Raw genomic sequence first — 22,923 nt, 5'->3', positions numbered from 1 at the left:
AGCATTATGAGCCACGGCGGCGTCAAACTGGATGGGTTTTGCAAATGTGGATGCGGCCCCTGAAACTTGAAGGCGCACGACGACAACGACGACAAAGGCACCAGCGCTCTTTGAGGGGAGAGAAGGCTCAAGGCGTTGTGATACTACAAATCCCAGCATGGAATGCTGGGAATTGTAGTCGGTTGTAGAACCAGTCTGGGATGCTGGGGGATTATTATGGAATGCTGGTAATTGTAGTTTGTTGTGTTATGGGATGCTGGTTTGTGGCCCCAGTCTGGGATGCTGGGAATTGTAGTCTGTTGTTTTATGGGATGCTAGTTCCGGCCCCAGTCTGGGATGCTGGGAACTGCAGTTAATGGGATGATGCTGGGAATTGTTGCTTGTTGCGCTATGACAGAACTTGGCTGTGGCGCCAGTCTGGAACGCCCTGTAATCTGTCACCTGGGCCCACAACAAACTCCAACTCCCAGAATTCCATAGCCTTGTGGTAGACAAAGAGTGAAAGCGGTGCCAAACCGGGTTGTTCTTCCAGTGTGGACGCAGCCTTCCTTCCCTTCCCTTCCCTCTCTCTCCTCTTACGCCAAGTCTGTGTTTTCGATGATGAACTTGACGTTCTCGTCGCTGAGCTCCGTGATGCGGACCGTGGGCTGGTTGGCGTAAGGCATGGCCGCCGAGGAACAGAGGAGGACAACCGGGGACCCGAGCCTCTTCCTCCTCCTCCTCCGTCTTCTTCCCAGGCGCGGCCTAGTAGGCCCAAACTGAAGCCGGCCCCTTTCCTCGCTCGCTCGCCCCCCAGCGGCCCGCCAAGGCCCGGTCCAATATGTGTATATGTCCCACTGCAGAAATAATCCAGTCTGACACCGTTTTCACTGCCCTGGCTCAGTGTTGAAGACATTTATTATTATTATCGTTATTATTATTATTTGGGGGGCTTTGGAGTCGGCGAGAGGAGCATGCGGCCTACTCATGTCTCCATGGCAACGAAGCCTGACTAGCAGTAACGACGGCGAGTTGCTGTTTATGTTTTTCACTCTGGCAACCTTACATGGCGCCCTTTTCGTCTATTTCTTTATTTATTTCATGCATATGAACACTTAGAAGAACCACATTTGATGAAGGAGGAGCTCCATCTCCCTCCTCGTCCTTAACAGTTTGGGGGAAAGTTATTTAGCAGAGGAATGCGGCCTCCTCTTGTCTCCATAGCAACGAAGCCTGGCTAGCGGTAACCGCGGAAAGGCGAGGGAGACAGTTCCACTTCTGCGCATGCGCGAACCTGGCGTCAACGTTCTCTTCACAGTTTCGCAGACGCGCATGCGCAGCCGCGGGTGTTGCTGGGAGAAGAAGCCGGCGGCTGTGGGCCAATCAGAGCGTGCGGCGGGGAGCGGAGCTCCGTGACGTCAGAGCGCCCGGCTGCTGGCGGCGAAAAGAAGCAGAAAGAAGGTAGGAATGAGGCCGAACTGAGCCGAAGACACACTGCAGAAATAATCCAGTTTGAGACCGCTTTAACTGCCCTGGCTCAGTGCGAGGGAATCATGGGAACTGTAGTTCTCTGAGACATTGAGCCAAGAACTCAGGGACCATAATAAACTACAGTTCCCAGAATCCTCTAGCATTGAACCAGGGCAGTTAAAGCGGTCTCAAACTGGGTTATGTCTGCAGTGTGTTTTGATTAATGCCATGGCTCCCTGCTGTGGAATCCTGGGATTTGTAGTTTGGAGAGCTGTTCCAGCTGGGGCCTTAGTTACACTCATTGATTCTGATTAATGATTCTGGTTCTGATTAATTGCGTCTGACTGCCTTCAGACCCAAAGGGGAATGCTGTCCCTTTGCAGTCAGTGAAGTAAGATTTAACTGTCAACCCGCAGTTGCTATGGAATCCTGGGATTTGTAGTTTGATCATCTGTACAGTTTTGGGTCTTATTTACACTGCAGAAATAACGCCGTTTGACACCCCTTCAAATGCCATGGCTCCTTGCTGTGGAATCCTGGGATTTGTAATTCGACAGACTGTTCAACTTGGGTCTTATTTACACCACACAATTAATACCATTAAAATGCTGCCATACTGTTCATTTTGGGGCTAACCTTCGCTGCAGGATTAATGCCGCTTGATACAGCTTTAAATGCCATACCTCTGGATCCTACAGAAACCTGGGGCTTGTCGTTTGCTGTGGCGCCAGGAAAGGCTGAGTGTCTCACAGAACTACAACAAATCCCAGGATTCCATAGCATGGAGCTGCGGCAGTTAAAGCATTGTCAAACCGCTTTATTTCTATAGCCTTCCCAGCCAGAGGTGGCCTAATTCTGAACACTAGCTTGGGACAAAAGGTGCAAATGGTATATATGCCTATGGGAAGTCATTTCCATTCTATGCTGTTTTGGCCTCACCTGAAATAACGCTGAGTCCAGTTCTGGGCTCCACAATTCAAAAGGGATGTTGAGGCGCTGGAGCCATGTGTCCACAAGAGACTGACCAAAATAGTGATGGTCCTGGAAACCATGAAGCCCTATGAGGAGAGACTTAGGGAGCTGGGGATGTTTAGCCTGGAGAAGAGATGGTTAAGAGGGGACATGATAGCCCTGTTTAAGTCTTTGAAGGGGTATCACATTCAGGATGGAGCAAGGTGCACCATTCAGACCCCATTAATACACAGACATCCTCCCCCCCCTTTGAGGCTTATATATAATCCAGAGCTATTCTTTCTTGGATGGCAGTGCTCCCCAAACCTTTTTGGACCACTGACCCCTTTCCTTTTGGGTGACAACCCTAGCAACCCCATATTTCTTAATGTTAGGCCTACTGTTCTATGGTACATTCAAAGCAACCAATCTCAGTCTCTGCTTTCTTTGCCACCTGCTCACCCTGCAAGCAGCAACCAAGTAGCTGGCTGAGAAGTGACCGAGAAGCCTTTCACCATACCACCGAAGTGTCACTCGGTGGTATGGGGTGACGCCATAAGTTGGGTGACACCACAACCACCAGCCTAGCCATGCCACTCACTGTTCCTCCCTAAATGTCTTTGAGTGTAGCATTGATATACCTTGTAAGGCAGAGGAGCTCAGCAGAAGGGAAGGTGTGGCAGACAAGGGCTTTCCTTTCTCTGCCCACTGAGCTTCAAACAACCCTCTGGAAGCAGGAGATAGGGCTGGACTTCTATTTCCTCTCTTCTTCTGGTATGGCCTGGCCCCATCCGTGAGAGAGGGAGAAGTACGAGGGAGAACCAGGGAGTGAGTGAGTTTGAGGGAGGCTGCTCTCTACCATTGACGCAAGAGCATCCAGCTTTGGGAGAGGAGTGCAGGAGGAATCTGTTCCTGCATTGGTTGGACTGGATGGCCCTTGGGGTCTCTTCCAACTCTATGATTCTATGATCTGTGATCCAGGGATTCCTCCTCTTCAACTACCAAAGCAGAAGGCTATTGCATCTGTTCTGCTTCGGAAGCTGGACACTGCTGTCTCCCATTGACACACCAGCCAACCGCTTTGGGAATAGGAGGAGGAATCCCTGCTCCTGTAGCTGGAGGCTGCTGTCTCCCATTCTACCCACAGCCTTCTGTTTTAGAAGTAAAGAGGAGGAAGGATCCCTGGATTCCTCCTGCTCTCCTACTCACGAAGCTGGTCTGTTGTGTGAATGGGAGACAGAAGCCTCCAGCTCCAGGAGTTAAGAGGACGAAAACATTGCTTAGGGGGTGCTTATGCCACAACTATTGCCATATAGGGAATTATTAAGGTGTAACGGTACAAAATTATTACTAATGATTCTGTCTAGTCTGGAAGAGAATCTGGTGTGTGTGTGTTCAGGGGGCTCTGGACGGGGGAAAGGCAGCGATTTGCATGTTGTATGTTGCTTTGCCATTCCAAAGTGGCTTGTCTTTGCCGCCATTTGCACCTTCTCACTCTGATCCTCACAGACACTTTTGCACAGATGGGAAGTTTCAACCAGGAATTTCTGTGCCCTAGTTACTGAAACGAATAATTTCTTTTGCAGTGTTATGCTGCGACGCTCAAGGGATGTGTTTGTGTGCGTGTGTGTGCCAAATCTTGCACTATTAATTGGAATGCTTTTAGCACTCTTTGTAGAGCAGGGCATGCATGAACTCTCCTGGAGTGCTAGGAGTAATTCTACTTCTAAGTACAGTAATAAAAGCAGAGTATTCAAGCAGATGGGAATGCAGCCATCCTAAGATGTGATGAATTGAAAAGCATTGAGCATCACCTAGGATCTTTCTCCTTGCCCCTGCCTGTGTGTGGGCTTGCATTCAAATAACACAAGGTTGTTTCCTTTACCGCTTGGGATTGTTTGCATTGCAAATGTGCATTGACCATTGGCAATATACCTCTTTTATCGGATAAACCTGCATTGCAGGGCTAGGGCTACTGTAACTGATAGGATCAATATGAATTCTCAGTTGTCTGGTTACTGCCTTGTTCTTTTTTCCTACTTGGTTATTTCAAAGGAGGTGGTCTTGGAAGCAATCTACTGGTATGACTAGTCTTCACTTTTTGCGTTGCTGCCTATTCAGCTGGGCAAGAACTTACTGTTTCATATACAAACGTGCCAGGAATGGCTCCTACTCAAGATTGTTCAAATGAATGGAATGGAGACAAGAGCACAGCTCAACCTTTCATCTCTTTCTTGTGTCTGCAGCGTCTTTTTGTGTGGGTGCAGTGCAAATTACAAACACTCGGGCGTGATTTCCACTTCCCTCCTGAAATCTGCCAATATGGGTGGGGCAAGAGGAGATGATAGGGCATGAATAGCTTTGTTATTGGAAAAAGAGAGAATATTGCCTATGAAAATGTGGCACTTTGAAGTAAAACATATGCACATGTTTGCACACGCATACAATTCTTTACCACACGTTCAGAGAAGAGCTAACAAGGGGAGCTTAGTGGAAGTGTCGCCTTCAGCCCACAGGAGGGAAGTTGGTAGTTGTAAAGTACCTGAATTTAAAAATGCGTACATATATGTGCCAACAGAAGAGGTGAGAGAATTTCCTATCTGAGCCTGTTCCAGGATATATTTTTTGTGGGTTTTTCGGACTCTTTGGCCATGTTCTAGAAGAGTTTATTTCTGACGTTTCGCCAGCATCTGTGGTTGGCATCTTCAGAGAAGATGGTGGCGAAACGTCAGGAATAAACTCTTCTAGAACATGGCCACAGAGCCCAAAAAACCCACAAAAAACCATGGATGTTGGTCATGAAAGCCTTCCAACTCACATTGTTCCAGGATAACTGATCCATTTGTTCTAGGATAACTCATCAACGGTGACAACATCCTTAATCTGGAGTGAGTGCAAGAAGGTCAGAAGAGGAGTGATGGCACATATAGCAGAATATGTTCTGTGGTGTAATGGACAAATCCTTTTATCGGGCACGCCGCTTGTTGCTAAAAGGATGCAAGAGCCATTGTGAACACTACTTGAACTGTTATATTGGGTCAGATGCCTCTGATGTACCCCACCCTGTGATATTTTGATATAGAAAACAGAGGATAAATATTTAAATAAATTAATATTGCTTCGCCTCTGATCTGATGGAGCCAATTAGATCCCATATTCCCTTACCCTCACTGATACTTTTCATGCAGCAGCTTAGGCTGAAATACTAATCAATGGGTGTGATCAATGGCAAACAATGGCTGGCTATTTTTTCAATGTTCTTCTCCAACCGTTTACAGACACGTTCAAATAGAAGAGTTTGTTTTTGAGTAGAGACAGTGGCTTAATGCGACAGTAATTACTGATGGATCATCAATCTTGTTTTTACGCAGCACTCTTGCTTTGCTCTTCCATTGGGACTCGAGGAAGTTAGTTCAATTCCTCTCTCTGCACCATCTGTCTCCAGCTGTCAGCTGTTGCTCTTTCCCCAACCAGATGGGAAGATCCTGGCATTCTGCGGCTTGTGCCTGCGCTTGTCCTTCCTGAACTGAACAAGCTACATTAGGAGTGGCTGCAGTCTCAAGAATGCAGTAAACCATGTAAGATGACAACAATGAATCCTGCCCTTTGCAGGTAGAGGTTTTATTGGCGATTCGAAGGAAGCCGTTTCTGTGCTAAACGTGTGTGTTGTCAGTAATGGACTGGATGAGAGCAAACAATCTGAAACCGGACAAGGCAGAGGTGCTCCTGGTCAGCTGGAGGGCAGATCAGGTGTTAGCCTTTCCTGGATGGAGTTATATTTTATCTGGAGATGAAGGTCCTAGACCTGGATCTCACCCTGGATACTACGCTTTCAGGAGCAACCAGGAGTGTATTTGCACAGTTGAATCTAGAGCACCAGTTGCGCCTATTCCTGCAGATGTCAGATTTGGCTACAGTGATATGTGCCTTGATTACATACATCCCATTTGGGTTGCTGTGAGCCTGCCTTTGGAAACTGTTTGGAAAATGCTGGCGGTCCAAAATGCTGCAGCCATACTGCTAAATTGAGCTGCTTGCATAGGCTTAGACTTGGGTCTTTCTATGCTGCTACTGGCACTTAGTTCTGTAGACAGACCAGGGATGTAGCCCGGGGGGGGGGGTTTTGGGGGGCGGCCCCCCCCCCCTTCCAATAGAAAAATGAATGGTGTCTGCCGCATCCAAGGCCCCATTATAATGGTGGCACTTAGTCTGGACCCCCCCCCTTCCTAAAATCACTGGCTACGTCCCTGGACAGACTGTGTGCGCTAGAGGGTCAGGGTCTGATAGGGATAGATGTTTTTCACTTATTTATTTATATAGGTCTGTTACAGACTGCCAAAATAAAGCGGCTTTGGGTCTCTTTGGAGGTATGCTGTTTAAGTGATGCATGCATCCTAAGAATCCGGAAGCTGCACCAAAGCTGCCCTCCAGTGCTTAGGAATGGAGTGTGGCTTTGGTGCAACCTCCGGACTCTTAGGACCCATGCTTCATTTAAATAGCATACCTCCAAAAAGACCCGAAGCAGCTTTATTTTGGCAGTCTGTAACAAGCCATAGTGTCACAACTGTGTTTGACAAGAAAAAGAAAAGGCAGTTCCCTGCCCTCAGGTTGACAATCTAAAGGCTTGACCCACAAGGAAAGGGGATGGCAATGTATGAGGGGATTGTGTCCAGCAGATACTGCCTCTTTTTCTCTGAGGCCAAGGTAGTGGCAGTTGGGATGGAGGGAGGGCCTTTCATCTACTTCTGAACCTGGGCATGATGGAACTGTGCCTGCTAATTCTTTCTTCTTTAGCCCTGTCTGCTCTTCAGAAAGAGGCTGGACAGCTACCTGCTGTGGATGCTCTAGCTAGAGATCCTAGATTGAGCAGGGTGCTTGACCTGATGGCCCATAAGGCCCCTTCCAACTCCATGATTCTGTGAATGCAAGAATTTGCATTCCAAGAGCATCTTTATCCCCGGAATAAATGAAGGGCCAGGTGTAGGTAAATGGCCTTTTCCTTGAAGTGTTTTCAGGGATCCTCCCTGAGGTTTGTGGGCTTCATTGGCTGATTTACCTTCACTTCTCTATGTGCCACAAATGAACAAACGAACGAGCAAACAAGGGAATGCATCAGTGGAAGCTGCTATCAAAGCATGCTTTGCCTTCAGTGTGCCTCTTGGCTTTGTCAGTGAAGGTCGCTGTAGCGTGCCTGCCACCACCTTTTCCAACAAGGTAGTTAATGAAAAAGAGAAACGCACTGGATCACAGCACAGCCTGGGCTGTTCTTGCAGCCAGCGCCAGACGCACTGCTGCTCCTTGTGCCAGAAGAGTCAGGAGCAGCCTTAACTGAGTGGGAGGGCAACTGCTTTGGTCACTGTCAGCCAGCAGAGGCTGTTTCTGGCAGCAGCGTACAATCCTTCCCTGCCAAAGGGGAAAAGCCGCTTGCAAGGCAATGCTGAGGCGACATCCTCTGCTGCATTGCAGGGCATGAAATTGCCTTTTTGCCATGGCTTTGCACTCCCTGTCTCCCCCTCCCCACTGTTTCCGAATCCATTGCCTGCTTTGTTTCTTGGCGTCTGGATGTCAGTTTGTCATTTATACTTCTTAAGAGCACACCGGGACTTGCCTTGACTGGGGATACTCACATGGTCTCCATTGTCTGGAGCCAGCCTGATTGTTACCCCCTCATTGTGTTGCCAGGTTATGTGTTGGGAAACGCTTTGTGTATTCCAAGGACAGCCCCAAGATTTGGTTGTGCATTCTGTACCCCCTTTTAAGAGCCATGCCGTTGAAACTTAGGGCTACCCAGGGAAGATTCTTGCATATTTTCAGCCTTGCCCCTTTGTCTTCCAACTCTATGAGTCTGTGATTTATATATTTCTACAGGGCAAGCAAGTGCACAGAGCTGATTATGGAAAGCCAAGCCATGGGGTGACATTCATCCATTATTATTTTATTATGTAGCCTAGTTTTCCTTCATGTGTCTGAAGACTGTGCATCACAGTGGACAAAGTATACTCTATGGGAAGCATGAAGCCCATATCTGATTTTTGCACTCCAGTTTTCCAGTTCTCTGATTCCACACTTCCAGGGTGGTTTTCTGCTCTCAGAAATCTCAAGGACAGGTGGTTTTGGAAACCATTGTAACCGGCCAAAATTAAAGGTGCAAGTGGACTTCCAGTTCCTTCTTGTTATTATTTCCTTTCCTTTGCTTGTTTTGGGGTCCTTTTGCAGCTAACAGATGCTCTGAAGTTGCTCACCCTGGCATACCTGGTATTTCCTTGCTTTATTCTCGAAACCTTCCTATGAAATAAGCCAGTCTGAGAAAGAACGGCTGGCCCAAGGTCATAAGATGAGCTTCATGACCAAGTAGAAGACTTGAACCAAAATCATCTCACTGCAAGTCCAGCACTCCAACCAGTACATGCAAACTGGTGCATTAACTAATGGGACAAGATTATTGGGGTTGCTTTCTACCCAGGCTGACCCAAGACACTGAAGTCTGCTCTCGCTTTTACAACTGTTCCTTAGTCATATATGAGTTTGGAATAGTTATTTTCATACTTGTATCTAGTTATCGGTTGGTCTGAATTTCCAGTTCTTACCCAATAGTGAGTAGGGGACTGGTGGATGGGCTGGATCAGAAGTCTTGGAAATTAGTCAAAAAGCCTGGATGGCCAAACAACACACACTGCCAAACCTCCCTTTACAAGAGAAATAAGCTACCCCAGGCTGATCAATGCAAACAGAAGGAAGAAGTAAGAATACTGAGTGGAGTTGGCATGTTGAAAATCATAGCTTTCTGCTTTCTGGCCTTTTAAGCACTTAACAGATTGCAGCCTGTTTTGGCATAACTTCTTCCTCCCCAAGAGTCCTTTGAAATGACTCCTACGCGGGAATACATGTGAAAAGTGTTAATGTCGGAATCAAAGTCCCTTGTGGGTTTTCTGGAAGATAACCATGAGTGGGATATTAGATTTCTGCCAGCTCTTGCTTGTAAGTCTTTTGCTCAAAAATCCATCAGGATTTTCAAATGTAGCTCTGAGCCAGCTTTGAGGTGGGCTTTGAAATCTGCAGGATGAGAAATAATTTTCGAAGATCTGTTTTCTTAATACTGTATTTTAATTGTTTTTGTTGGTGAGCCACCTTGAAGCTGCTTGCCAGTTGAATAAAATAAATACAGGTGTGCCTCAGTCACCAAAGCGGATGTGTTCCTGGTCATTCCCTCTTTAACAGAACATTTGGTACTGGAGGCCGAAATAACATGGAAAGACTAGGGATAAGTTACTGCACCACAAAAAAAAGCATGTTTAAGCAAGCTTTTAATTCAGAACTAACAATATGCACATGTGAAATGAAACCATCTGTGAACAGACGGCATGGTGAGATACTATTCCCATCATCAGGCTTGCTGGGCTGATGGGAAATGGAGTAACATAGCAGCAGGTTCTTCAGCCCTGTAAAAAGGCATCCAAATGTTGTTGTTAATGCTGACTTAACTGTACCTTTCATGCTTCTTGAGAGAGCCTGTCTCCTTTCTCCCCTTAGGATTTCCCCATAGCACCCAGCCTTGCAAATGGATGGAGAAGGATTTGGTGAGCTCCTGCAGCAGGCAGAGCAGCTTGCAGCTGAGACAGAGGGCATTGCTGAGCTTCCTCACGTCGAACGTAATCTCCAAGAGATCCAACAGGCGGGAGAGCGGCTTCGCTCCCGGACACTAACCCGCACATCACAGGAGACTGCAGATGTAAAAGCGTAGGTTTCTGAAACTCTCTCTTTTGGAGTTAAATGCTTGAATTTAAATGAAGCCAGTATAATGAAAAGTACTGTAGTCTGGCTACTTGATCACTTAGACAGGACATTGTCCACATGCGCACACACACATATCCAGTCTTATTCCAACTGAGATTTCACATAGGCTGTGAGGCAGCTTGAACCGCTTTGCTTAGCAAATTTGAATGAAACACCTGGCATTTTTTTTTTGAAGTACAAAAATCACTATGTATGCATCCCTTCTTAAAGTGTCTATTATCCCATCTGACTCCTTTTCTTTCTTTCTTTTAGATCGGTACTTCTTGGGTCGAGAGGGCTTGACATCTCCCACATTTCTCAACGGTTGGAGAGCCTTAGTGCTGTGACAACATTTGAGCCTCTAGAGCCTGTGAAGGACACAGATATACAGGCAAGGGTCTAAGAATCTGTAAAAATGACAATATTCACACATTACAAAGTGAATACTGAGAGATATTGTCACAATTTCGCAGGAGTTAGTGTTTGCTGTCTCATGGGAAAAGCAGTTCTGCAGAGAGGCTGCTTCCCCACAAAATAGGTGGAATGGTTTTTTTCGTAGTTAAGAAACAGTAACATTATTTATTAATATATTATTTTGTATTCAATTAAATGTTAAATCTGACTGATGGGGCATTTGGGGTAACATTAACTTGTGAACAGTTCAGTAGCACAATGGAAGGTTAGTTAAATATGAATATTTCCTCTGAAGCTACATCCCGGTAATGCCTTCTGTAAAGAAAGGGTTGAAAAGGTTAAAATGAAATGGGAAAAGTATGGCCTTCAAGCACCTGACCAATCTGAAAAGTGGCCCCAAATCCTGCAATAGTTGCCCACCCTTGCAAAAAGACTTTAAAAATGCTAAAACGTGGTAATAAAAAGTTAAAACACAGTTAAGCAGGTTTAGCATATTAAAACACCATTACATTTTTAGAAGTGTAAAATAAAGCATATGTCTTGATAGGCTCACTAGTCCTGTTTGGCTCAAGAGTTCAGCCCCTTTGCCTTCTTCTGTTAACCAGGGGAGGTGTTTTCTGTCTTGGAACCTCTGTTTTTAACCATACCTTTTAGTACTGATTTGGGAAGAGGCAAGCTAAATTGCGTCTCAGTTAATTATGTGAATTATTTAACAGTAATAAAGCTTAGATGGCTGATACAAAAAGAGGAAATGTTTCCCATTAGAGTGCTTGGCTGGGAATCTTATAATAGATTCCTGTTACTTGAGAGTAAGTTGATTTTTCCCCCCTGGTCTGGGAGACATGGATTCAGAAAGCTGGAGGGGATGTCAGACGTCTCCAGTACAGGAGATCTCTCACACCATCCCTTCTGCTTCTTAACTCAATTTTGAAAACATAAAAAATCCCTGGTTACAATTACATCTCAAAAAATTCCTTGTAAGCCAGAACCCAGCAATAGCTGATCAGTTTGTATGGACTTCTCAGTAAGGCATCAATTCAATGATCTTCTCACTTGAGTTTCTAGTATATAGTCTCTGAATATGGAGGCTCCATTTCATTACTTTGAATAATGTGTGTTGACAGATCCTCCATGTTATCTGGCCTTGTTTTAATGTTAACTACACCTTATGGTAGTGAATTCTACAAGTCGGATGTATGTGATCAAGGAAATTGATTTTTGATCAGTCTTGAGCCTTTTGTTGTTGTTTTGTGCCTTCAAGTTGTTTCTGAGTTATGGCGACCCTAAAGCGAACCTGTCACAAGGCTTTCTTGGTAAGTTTCTTCAGAGGGGTTTTGCCATTGCCATTCTCTGAGGCTGAGAGATATTTACTAAAATGCTGAATAGTCTCCCCCTCCGGCTGCTTGTAAAAAGAGTCAAACCTTGGAGTTGTGCAGAATGCTGAAATCATTGCATTTGGTGGATCTGCATTACTTCAACTGAAAATAATTCCACTTGAGAGGGTTATTTCTCTTTTCTAGTTCTTTGTGGGGTTCTTTCCCACCTTCTCTCCCATTTCTTTCCACATGGCCAAAAATGTTTTTTTCTGGAACCTAGAGCAGGTGTGGATTGAATAATCTTTTGTGATGCAGGCAAGCCTTTAAAATTTACCTTTCCAAATCGTCATACTTCTGATGATGCAGAGAGAGCTATGCATCCCCTAGGGATATTTTAGACCTTTTTCTTTTTAAAGTCTTGCTAAACAAAAATGGAGGAGATAGCAAATAGCTGGAGATTAGTGATCTGTCTTTTGCTAACGGAGGAGTTAGAGAGCTTCTTGCTCAGCCTTTTTTCCCTTCCTGCCTTCTCTGGAGTCTACTGTATTAATGGAGAAGGATGCAGTTCTGCAATAATTAGGGAGGAAGGGAAAATCCTGCTGGGGTTAGCGACATGTTGTTTTCATAGCCTTTCCATAGTAACCAATTTCCGTTTGCCACGAGTCTCATGCAGGAGCTAAGAGAGCACATTAAGAATTTCTGGCCTCTCTACCCCTGAGGCTCATGACCAAAAATAGCACTTTTGAGCCATTTTCTGTTTTGTTAAATGGGTGCAAGCTATTTGGAGCATCTGAAAAGACTGGTGTCAGTGATTAGAGAATAGCTTTGTTCAAGCGTACAAAACAAGGTTAAAACAACTTGTGAGTGAGGTGGCGTGCTAAGCCAACACCTCTCCCTCCTTGGATCACTGGCAAGGGGTGGTTCTGAAGAGGAGAGCCAGGACTCACATTCTCTAAGGTCCTAGTTTACATGGAGATTGTACACATTTTGAAGAGGATCTCCTTTCAGAACCATCCCATTTCACGTAGTTACAGGGAACCCTGTAGGCTGCAAAGCTAGCTTGATTCCTTTTGGCATGCCTGTAAGATAGCCCCTTGTCTTGTGGTGACAGGCCTAATGGCTGATTCATCTGTTGACTCAGCCCATGCCTTACCATCAGTTGAAAGCTCAGAGGGATGCTGCTGCCAGCCCTAACTACTCCCAACTGAATCTAAAGCAGGGATGGGCAAATGTGTAGGAGCTTGGAGGTCAGGTTTCCACTCAGGGCCATACCTGCTCTGTGCCAAAATACCTCAATTTCCCTCTGTTTTTCATCTAAAAGGGCAACCATTAGTGATGTCATGTCACTTGCTGTCACCATTTTAGAAGCAAAATAGAAGGAAACAGGTAGGTCAGTGCATTGGGGAGATTTGGGATCAGGGGGAGATCTTTTTGTTTGTTACCCTGCATCTGGGGTGGCATAGATTTTCAGGTGCAAATCATCTGAAGATCCCACCAATTTTTAAAATAAAAATAAAATGTATGGGGTTCTTGGTGCTTTGGGAGATTGATGGAAGATTTTAGTGGTTGCAAAGGTGGGATCCATAATCGGGGCTCCGAAACCTGCCCTCGGCTTATACATGAGGCCGATGTATAGTCGAGTATATACAGTACTTTGTTTCTTTTCCTAAAATTCCAAGATTAACTAGTCTGATGTTGTTATTTGTTTGTTTGTTTAGATTATTTATATCCCGCTCATCAGCCTCAAAGGCTCTCAGAGTGGCTGACAGATTGTTAATTTGCTCTCAGGCTCACAATCTAAAAAGACATGACACAAAAAGAGAAGGGAATGGAAATGGGGAAGGGATCACGTCCTGTAGATACTGCAAGTTCTTTTATCCCTTCAAGACTGAGACCGATAATCCATTCCTGGTTATTCCAAACTTTCTTCAGTTATATGGCTTCAGGTGGGAGGAAAGTTATTATGAATTTGGTCTTGTTAAAGCCTTAGGAGTCAGAAATGCTTGCTGACCTACTGCAGATCAACCAAAGATCTACCAACAGATTCAGATCTATCTTCTGTCCACTACGCGTGAAGTCAGGATTTTGTATTATGCCCAGAGGCAGCCTCAGTGTGTGGTACAACGTGTTTACAAAACCAAAACTTCACATTTTGCTTCATGTATGCTTTTAAAATACTTGAGATACACACCTCAGCATTGCAATGTGGCAGACACAGGCCAAGGAAAAGAGAACCTAGCTGCTGTTCTTTTCCCTTGTAATGTTTCATTTGATTTGGTCTTGATATTGTTGTTACATTTCACGTATTAGTCTGCACTCAGTGCAATTCCCACTTAATCTGCCAGGAATTTAAGATGACACATCCCATAAATGTGAAACGCATTTGTAATAATAAGGACAGTGATGTTCACTGGGGCTGCTTTAGTGATGCAGCAAATCAGCAATCTTTTCTGTTTTGAAATCTTTGGGTTTGGAATTGCCAGTAAGATGACAGGCTTAATAGCATTATGTAAAACCTGTTATACTGAACTGCATACTTTCCATTATTTTCCTGTGGTTATATCCGCAAGGAATCTATTGCACTCTCACTCCTCAAAAATTATCTTTTCAAAATCATACTTGAGCATTTTGTAGTCAACATGCATTCCTTTTTTAAAATTCATTTGGCAATGAGAATGTTTCAGAAAAATGAACCAACGCTTGCAAGCAGCCCAGAGAAGAAACCAGTGTGAGCATATAGATTGGAACAGGAGAAAGATCTGTGAGAAATGATGGTAAACGCAACCTTCTTGATGTCTGAGATGGCCAATTGAGAGCCTGCAGGCCAAATCTAGAACTCAAAGCAACTCTGGAGGATACACAGAAATGCTTGCTAAGGCATGGCCAAACACTTCCTCTTGATCTCACTTGTAAGGAGAGAAAGCAATGTGTGCATTTCATTTTACATGTGATTGTCCTGCTAACTGTTGCACACATTAGGAAGGCAAAGGACCCGTGCCAGGTTTATTTTTGTAGGGCTCTTTTGGGAAGTGTATTTCTCCCCCAGCTTCTCTAGAAACATCTGGATGCATGTGCTCCATAGCTGTGAAGGCCTCACTGCAAGATCATGACAAGCTTATTGTAGGACTGCTGCAGTGGTTAGGAGGAATGGAAATGCTTTGCTGGGCAACAGAAGAGGAACTCTTATTTTGTTAATGGAAGGTTTGGAGCATTGGTGTTGGTTCAGTAAGGAATACCTGTGCTAACTTTCCACAATGTGGTGTTCTCTGGTGTGTTGAACTGCAGTTTCCAGAATCATCCAGCCAACTATGGCTGTAGCCCAACACATTTTAAGGGCCCCAGGCTAGCGAGAAAGCTAACCTATTCATTCAATGCCATTCGTGTGATGGTCAGCCTTCAAATGTTGATCAAAACTACAAAATAGTACTTCCCGTGGCAATGTATTGTGTATTGTAGTGTATTGTTTAAAGGGCACCACTGTCAAGTTCATGCTAGCCTTTTCGGTGTTTAGTTCTGAATGCTATACTTGGAGGAGAAATTTTTTTAATGTCCTTTTTCTGGGTGTTTAATAAGGGCTTTGTTCCTTTCTTTACAAAGGCTTGTTGCGAAGGCAATAACTCTTGTTAATGTACTGTTCAAAAATATAGTCTTCCTCCTCCAGGCTTTTGTCCCCAAATCCATCCCCCTGCTATGCTGAAAACTCTCTTGTTTTTGGTTCTTCAGGGCCATAGTGAGATTTGGCAGCTGGGATAGTCATTTTAGTTAAACTTGTATGGACCCATCTTGGTTGCTGTGAGTTCTTGGTATAAAAGTAAACTTTCCCGTTTGCCTTTTGATTTGACTCATCACCTCAGAGTTCCCTATTGTTTGGAATTCTTTCTTCACCAGCCATGATATCTATATTAGGGACAGAGTAGTTCATGCTTAAGGTGGTAGTAGTGGGAGGAGAACACAGCTCTTGGTTGTTCAAGGGAGGCTGTTGTACAGCTAGTGTTCTGTCCATACTGGCCCCTTGTATAACAAGACAAGAACCTTATTGTATCTGGAACAGGCTTTCTCCAGCCTGTGAAGCCCTAGTAGCAATAAATGAAAAGGGAGAAGAGTAACTCTTTCCCCTTTGTTATCTGTTCCTGAACAGCCATACTGTTCAGAAGGGCATAAAGGATTCCACTAACGTTTTTTTGAGACAAATTGGGAGGAAGATTTCTAGCATGCATCCAGCCTAGAGGAGGAAGACCCTATTTTTGAACACTACAAAGATACTCTCTTTGAATATCTCCAGAAAGACTAAATCAAATGGTTAAGGCCCCTGAAACTGACATGAGTGAACGCAGATTATTCCACTATTGACATGAGAAAGGTTTTTAGTCTCTCCTCTTTCTTTCAAAGAAGTACCTATTATTAGTCATGATTGTATTGGAGGTTAGGAGGTGGAGGAGGAGTCACATCCCGGATTTACAGTCCAAGGAACCAGTGGTTAATCCAGGTAGGTTCCCATTCTTTTACTTTTTGTATATGCCTTCCAACCCAACGTCATTTCCAACTCTAAGGCAAACCTTTTTGGCGAGATTTGTTCAGAGAGTGCTTGCCTTTGCCTTTCTCTGAGAGAGTGGGTTTCTATGGTTGACTGAGGATCCAAACCCTGGTCTCCACAGCCATGGCTCAACACTCAAACCACTACACCATGCTGGCAGTGTTATTCCTGTGCACAAAACATGATAGCTTTCCTGTTGTAGGCTGACATATGTCATCTAGATCCCTTATCTTATACACATTTCTTATCATCTTCCATCCCTACTGAATATCAGCACATGTTTGAAGGTGCTGCATGGTTTGTTTTACTGGTGAAGTGGAAAGTTGAAAGAAAGTGGGTGGATGCTTTGGGTTTCCTTTGTTTGCCTTTTGTCTCTGTAACCTTCATTGACTGTGCCTGGGAGCCAGGCTGATAACCGAGCAAGTGGGGTATCCCTTCTTTATGAAGGCTTTGCCCACCTGGCTTTTGTAGGAAAGCAGCCAGCTTGTGGGTGCCTCTAAAGTACAAGATGGAGCCTGGGCTCTGTGCCTGTCCAAAATGTAGACCTGGGTACACTAATGCACTTCATTAATATTTCATTGGCTGTTCTTGGTTCAGAACGCCGCCTTTCGTTTCCAGAGGCTCTTAGTGATATATCTCAGGTTTCATCATGTTGAAACCTCTGCAAAGAGCAGAGCAGAACATGCTGGACAACAGTATACTTACTTGCTTCCGAATGTTCTGCCATAAGTCACCAGAAACAAATGGATTAAGGGCTGAAACCATACATCTTCAGCATCTTGTGATGGATCTGTTTTGACTATTAATGTCAAAGATACTTTGTCCCACTGTTAAACAGGGCTTAACCATAAAAAACTCACCTTCCTCCTAATGTTTAATTGGAATCCTCTTTCTCTTCATTTGAATCCACTGTTTTGAGGCAGCACAAAACAAGCTCACTCCATATTTCACATGATCACAGCCCTTCAGATATTTAAAGTTGGACATCATATCACCTCTCAAACATCTGTTCTGCACGCTGAACATACCTAACACCCTTGTTTCTTTAACAGACACCCTTTGCCATCTTGATCAACCTGCCCTGGACATATTCCATTTTAGCACTATCCTTCAGAAACTCTGGTGCCCAGAACTGTTTCCCCTGCATTATTGACACTATTGCCTTCTGACATACTGTTTTCTTGCTGTATAAAATTCAATTTAAAAGTGATAGGTTTGCAAAACTCCTAGCAAGCATGTTCTTGAACTCGCTGTTAAATGGAGCCCCTCTCTTGCCAGTAATCCTCCTTCATGGAAGTACAGACCTTAGTCCAAAATGCCAAACAACACCAGCTGTTCAGCCAGTTATTCTCTTGAAGTGTTTTTTGTTCTCTTCCTAAGCTGTGACCTTTGAGGTTTGATGAGAAAACAGCCTGTGCCCCAAGGTGTTCACTTTCCTACCAAAAGGCTCATAGTTGCTTACAGTACATGGAAGGCTATGTTTGCAATATCATGTTTTCCAACATGATAGGACAGGTTTATGATCAATGGGTTTGGTGAGACTTATCTGCCTCTTGTCTGGGATCCTTGCATGAGGATTGTGCCCCTGAAATAGTCCATAGCACCCTCAAAGTTACAACATAGTTTAAACACAATCATTACATAAAATGTACATATTGAGCTGCATCTCTACACGATATTTATATTCCAATACATAGGACAATAATTAAATACAAGATTCATGTTTAAAATTCATGATTAAAAACTACCTGGATAGGCCTGCTGAAAGAGATAGGTCTTCAAATGTGTTTTATATTCCGACAGCTGGTTTAGATGTCAGATCTCATTGCTTCTAGGCTAGTAGCTTGACTGACCTCAGCACAAAACTACGTTTCCCCCAAACATACAGTTAAGTACAAATATATTTTTGCACTGTATGGTTTGTGGGAAATATAGTTCTGCAGTTTTGTTCACAAATTTCCAAGTTTTTGGTTTTTTTAGAGTGCTGACGGTGGTTTCTTACAAGAGGCGTTTTGAGTGTCGTGTGTGTCATTTCTTTCTGTATTCCCCATGCCCAAATTTGTAATTGGCACGAAATGCTGATATGCTTTCATCGAGCATCGTTTTTGTTTCTAATGAACAGATCCTTGAAGAAAACAATCTGTTTTCCTGTTTTAAAATCAAACTGTTGAGCTGCCATATTAATTTACTGTTCAAAGAACTGTGCTTTTCTGTTTCTTTTGGGAACGCAGGGTATAGGAAACAAAATTTATTTGCAGAGCCGAAGCACTGTATGAAAAAGGAAGGTAAATCTGTTTTGCACGCTGCGAAAGTAAGTTGAATTTCCTCCCTGTTGCTGCTTTGTTTGAAGCTGAGGTTGGCCCTTTTAATGGAAAGTGGCTTTCAAAGGGTGCATCACATCTTACGGTAATACTGAACATTGATTGTTGACTTATTTGTAGACGTTAATAGAGAACCATTTCCTTACTCGGTGCCTTGAATGTCCATTAAGGTTTTGGCTTTGGGCCAGTATAGGTTGCAGCCTTGCAGTTTATAATGTTATGTTGGCTGTCTATCCCAGAGTACTAATGTGGGTTTAATTTCAAAAGCAGATGAAGACTGCAGTTTCTTTTGTTTTAATATTTATTGTCTTGCCAATACCAGGAAGAAGGGTTCTTTAATGTGCATTATTCACGTTTGTCCTATGAGAAGAGAGTAGTCAGCCCAAGCCATGTACATCACTTTATGATCCATGTGTTGCATTGTAATGTCTTTCCAGTCTAACCATGGTTTATTTTGCACCTTCATCTCATTCCAGTCAGAACCTGGGTTGTTCAGGGAAATTCATGTTCATTCTTGGTGCGCCAATGCCCAGCTACGTCACCTTCATTGTTGTGGTTGGCCAATAGCCTTGCTTCATTCTGATAAACAGGACAATGAAAGATTTGCTGACAAATACCTCTTTTACAGTACACTTTCTAATGGGAATGTTGTGTCCTTTTAACTCCCATTAGTAACCTGCTTTTATGTCAAAGGTAGTAGCTCATCACATCAGATCAGTGCACTAGCATGGTTGGTCTGTATCCATCCAGGCTTTGGGTGAGATGAGCTGGTAAAAAAATCCAGAAGCATCAAAGTCCAAAAATTTGGCTAAATATATTAATTGTATTATTGGTGATTACCTATGACATTCAGATAGTGAAAAATTTCCTATACTGTATTTTGGTTCAGTCATTCATTAAAGTGAGGACTGTAGTCAAGAAATAGGAAGACTCGAACTTGGAAAGGTAGCTATGTAGGAACAGGAAAAGACCCTGAAGTGTAAAGATGAATACCAAAGTCACAATTGTCCATACTATTGCATTTCCAGTTTCTGTGTATGGTCATGAAAGCTGGACAGTGGAAAAAGATAGAGAACTAATTTGAAACGTGGTTCTTGAGGAGAGGATACCCTGGTAGACAAAAAGACAGCTAAATGGATCCCAGAGGAAATAAAGCTTGAACTCTCCCTAGAAGCCAAGATGACTAAACTGAGACTCCTGTACTTTGGACATGTCATGGGATAGGACACCCTAGAAAAGACAGTGATGCTTGGGAAGATCGAAGGCAGTAGGAAAATTCGAAGACAACATTACAGGTAGATATATTCAATCAAGGAAGCCCAAGTCCTGGGTTTGCAAGACCTGAGCAGGTCTGTTGATGATGGAGTGACCTGAAGGTCTCATCAGTAGGGTTGCCATAAGTCCAAGTTGACTTGACACAGTTAGCAACAGTAATAAAGGCATGACGTTTGCAGTGAAATTTAGTTCAAGGCTTAAAGAGTCTCTGTTGGGTGTGCAAGTGAATGTTGTTTGCCATCCAGTCAGCTTGGACTTGTGGCAACCCTATGAAGCTTTCAAGAGCTCCCAGGGGTGTTGTAAGTGAGGTTACGTCTGGGACAGGAACATTTCACTTATCTTTTCTGGTGCTCTGAGCAGCAAGAGCTTCTCTGTTTTCCTTCTCACTTGTTGTTCCATAATCCTCATGCTTTTTCATACTCAGTATTTACAGCTTAAGAGAAAAGCTGTATAAACAAATTGTTGATGCCAGTCACAGATGCTGGTGAAACGTCAGGAAGAAACTCTTCTAGAATATGGCCACACAGCCTGAAAAACCCACAGAAATCTATGGATACTGGCCACGAAAACCTTCGACTTCACATGTTCTTCAGATGTTAATCAGAAGTGTTTCCTTTAATACGGTCTGTAGATTTGAAGCACTCTTGTGTGCCATTGCTTATCCTGCTGCATAGTATGTGCCAGTGTATTTCAGCACATCTCGAATTTTAGAGACCTGGGGGGGGGAGGAAAAGAGGGCATTACCATATAGCATTTTAATTTATACAGTGACAATGGCTATTTATAGGTTTAAATAATTACAATGCCAATTTGGGTCACCCTGCTCTACTTCTTTAGTTACTCGCTGTTGCAAGAGATAATAAACTATCTCCAGGAGGGCGAATTAATAGGTGTCTCAGTAGACCTGAAAGGGCAAGAATTTGATTGCATTTCTCAAACCTTTTTTCTAATTAAAAAGCTTTTCTATTAGAGGGGTGGACATTCCATTCCAACCCTTGGGCATTAACAACTGCCTTCCTTATCTGAATTGGAACGGGAAGTATCTGCTGTGATTCATGGAATCGGAGTCGGTGGTTTTCATGTTTTCTTCATGGATGGGCGTTGAGGATGGAGAGGACTCCCCCTTTAGCTTTGAGTCATTTGAGCTTAACCTAGCCTTGGCCTGTGTATTGTCTGGTTTAGGATGAAGGAGGTTAGTGAGGCACGATTTGAATTGGGAGCTTTTTGGCTAGGCACTTAGCTCTTATTGTGTACACTGTCTCTCAAAGTACTGCCTTGTCTCCAACTGGAATGACAAAGTCCCCCACTGAAGCCCAGAACAAAATGGCAGCACAAGAGTTGAATCCCATGAATCAAGCACAGGAATACAAACATCTATATGAGTTACACCACATCAGTCTGATTTGAACAGCAAACAATTGAAAGTAAGAAGTTCTTGATCCACTGAAAATTGCTCCAGGAACTCCCAGTAGATCCCGATCTACCTTATGCTTACCTTACCCTACTGCATTCTTTTAAGTGCTAAACTTACTGTCAGCAAAGTCATTTCTTGTTCTTACGCAGCATGGGATGTACATTTGAATAGTAACTGATAGATTATGCCAATGGAAATGTTTCTCAGGCCCATTTGGGATGTGAAGCAGCTGAAAGGGAAAGGTGAGAGGAGAAGTGACTGGATTTAATTGCCTTCTGTGTGATAATTTCAGAAGGATTGCAGTTGCTGGTAGCTCAGAGCTTTCTTTCTGCTTGAGCCGTGTTGGGAAAGGTTCTTCTCGGTCTCCTCTGTTGATGGATTTTAAGACCATTAGCAAGCTCTCGCTACATGACGGTGCAATTGAAAAGGAGTAAGTGGGTGGACTTTGGAAACAATATGGTGCCTGCTGCTTTGGGCGACCTGTACCTGTCAAATAATTTGTGGCCAATTCAGAGGCAATTCTCTCTAACACTGCTTTCCTGGCTGCCTCCGTTGATTCCCTCCCTTAATTAGTATGGGATGTTCTCGCTGCTGCTGAGATAGACATGCAGCTTGGTGCATTTGCTAGATTTGGCAAAAATGAATTTTAGACATTGTAAAGGGACGCTGAAAAGATAGTGTCAAAAAATTTAGCCTGGCTAGCCATTGAGAAAATCCCAAAGCAGGCAGTATGAAATAAGCAGATTCTCACTTAAGGCAGGACTTCAATTGTTAAATGGTGTGGACAGGGAAGGGTGGCGTCAGTTCCCTCCATTTCTAGGAAGAGTCCTCCTCAAGGTGCTTTTAAAATGGTGAATTATTAAAGTAGGAAGAAGAAGCAGTCCTGTTAAGAGGCTTTGGAACTAAGAATTGGGGCAGCACAAAAGACATCTTGCCATCCATGTTCGGTGCAGAGGCACTGGAGACTTTTGAATCTGATCTTGGTTTTTGCATATCCCCCAATAGAAATTGAGTTCCCTTTGACCCCCGTGTTTACTGACATTAGGCTAATAGCATCAGAATTGGATTTTGCTGCTGTCAAGCTCCTTCTCGTAGATTAGGTGCTGATAATAAAAAATGCTGTTAAGCGAGGAGGGGATGAGAGAGGGTGAAGGAGAGGAAGAGAGTGAAATTGTGGGTGTATTTGAGACCGAGAGGGCATTTAAAAACCCTATTGGCTTCCCACCCTGCCATGCAAAAGCGTCTAGACTCAAAGACACATTCTATTTGAACATTCTGACTGAGAGCCATTTTAATGTAGCATTCATTTTGCTTTCCACCAGGAAATGCCTAACCTTGCAGTGAGTCTGCACTTTCTCCAAGAGCGATTTCCTGCTTGGCTACCTCAGCTCTTGTCTGTGGCGGGGGACAGCGAGAGGAAGAGGAGATGATGATGATGATGATGATGATGATGATGATGATGATGATGATGATGAT

General features: G+C 43.8%; 2 protein-coding genes across 3 annotated transcripts in view; one reads left to right on the top strand and one right to left on the bottom strand.

The window, feature by feature from the left end:
- POLR2C (RNA polymerase II subunit C) overlaps nt 1–864 on the bottom strand; it is a 13,554-nt gene extending 12,690 nt beyond the window's left edge. The window contains exon 1 of one of the 2 annotated variants that reach the window (XM_042437547.1): nt 580–864. In XM_042437547.1, coding sequence (XP_042293481.1) covers nt 580–665 — 86 coding nt within the window. In that variant the 5' untranslated portion in view covers nt 666–864. The remainder of the gene's footprint in view (nt 1–579) is intronic. The other variant, XM_042437546.1, reaches the window with a different exon arrangement.
- Nucleotides 167–22,923, top strand: part of NUP93 (nucleoporin 93) — a 60,329-nt gene continuing 37,572 nt past the window's right edge. The window contains exons 1-4 of the mRNA XM_042437542.1: nt 167–227; nt 1,298–1,440; nt 9,931–10,137; nt 10,447–10,564. Of these exons, the coding sequence (XP_042293476.1) occupies nt 9,959–10,137; nt 10,447–10,564 (297 nt within the window). The 5' untranslated portion in view covers nt 167–227; nt 1,298–1,440; nt 9,931–9,958. The remainder of the gene's footprint in view (nt 228–1,297; nt 1,441–9,930; nt 10,138–10,446; nt 10,565–22,923) is intronic.

This window comes from Sceloporus undulatus, chromosome 8, assembly GCF_019175285.1.
Source record: "Sceloporus undulatus isolate JIND9_A2432 ecotype Alabama chromosome 8, SceUnd_v1.1, whole genome shotgun sequence".
Taxonomy (NCBI): Eukaryota; Metazoa; Chordata; class Lepidosauria; order Squamata; family Phrynosomatidae; genus Sceloporus; species Sceloporus undulatus.
This window is presented reverse-complemented; position numbering and strand designations above follow the sequence as displayed.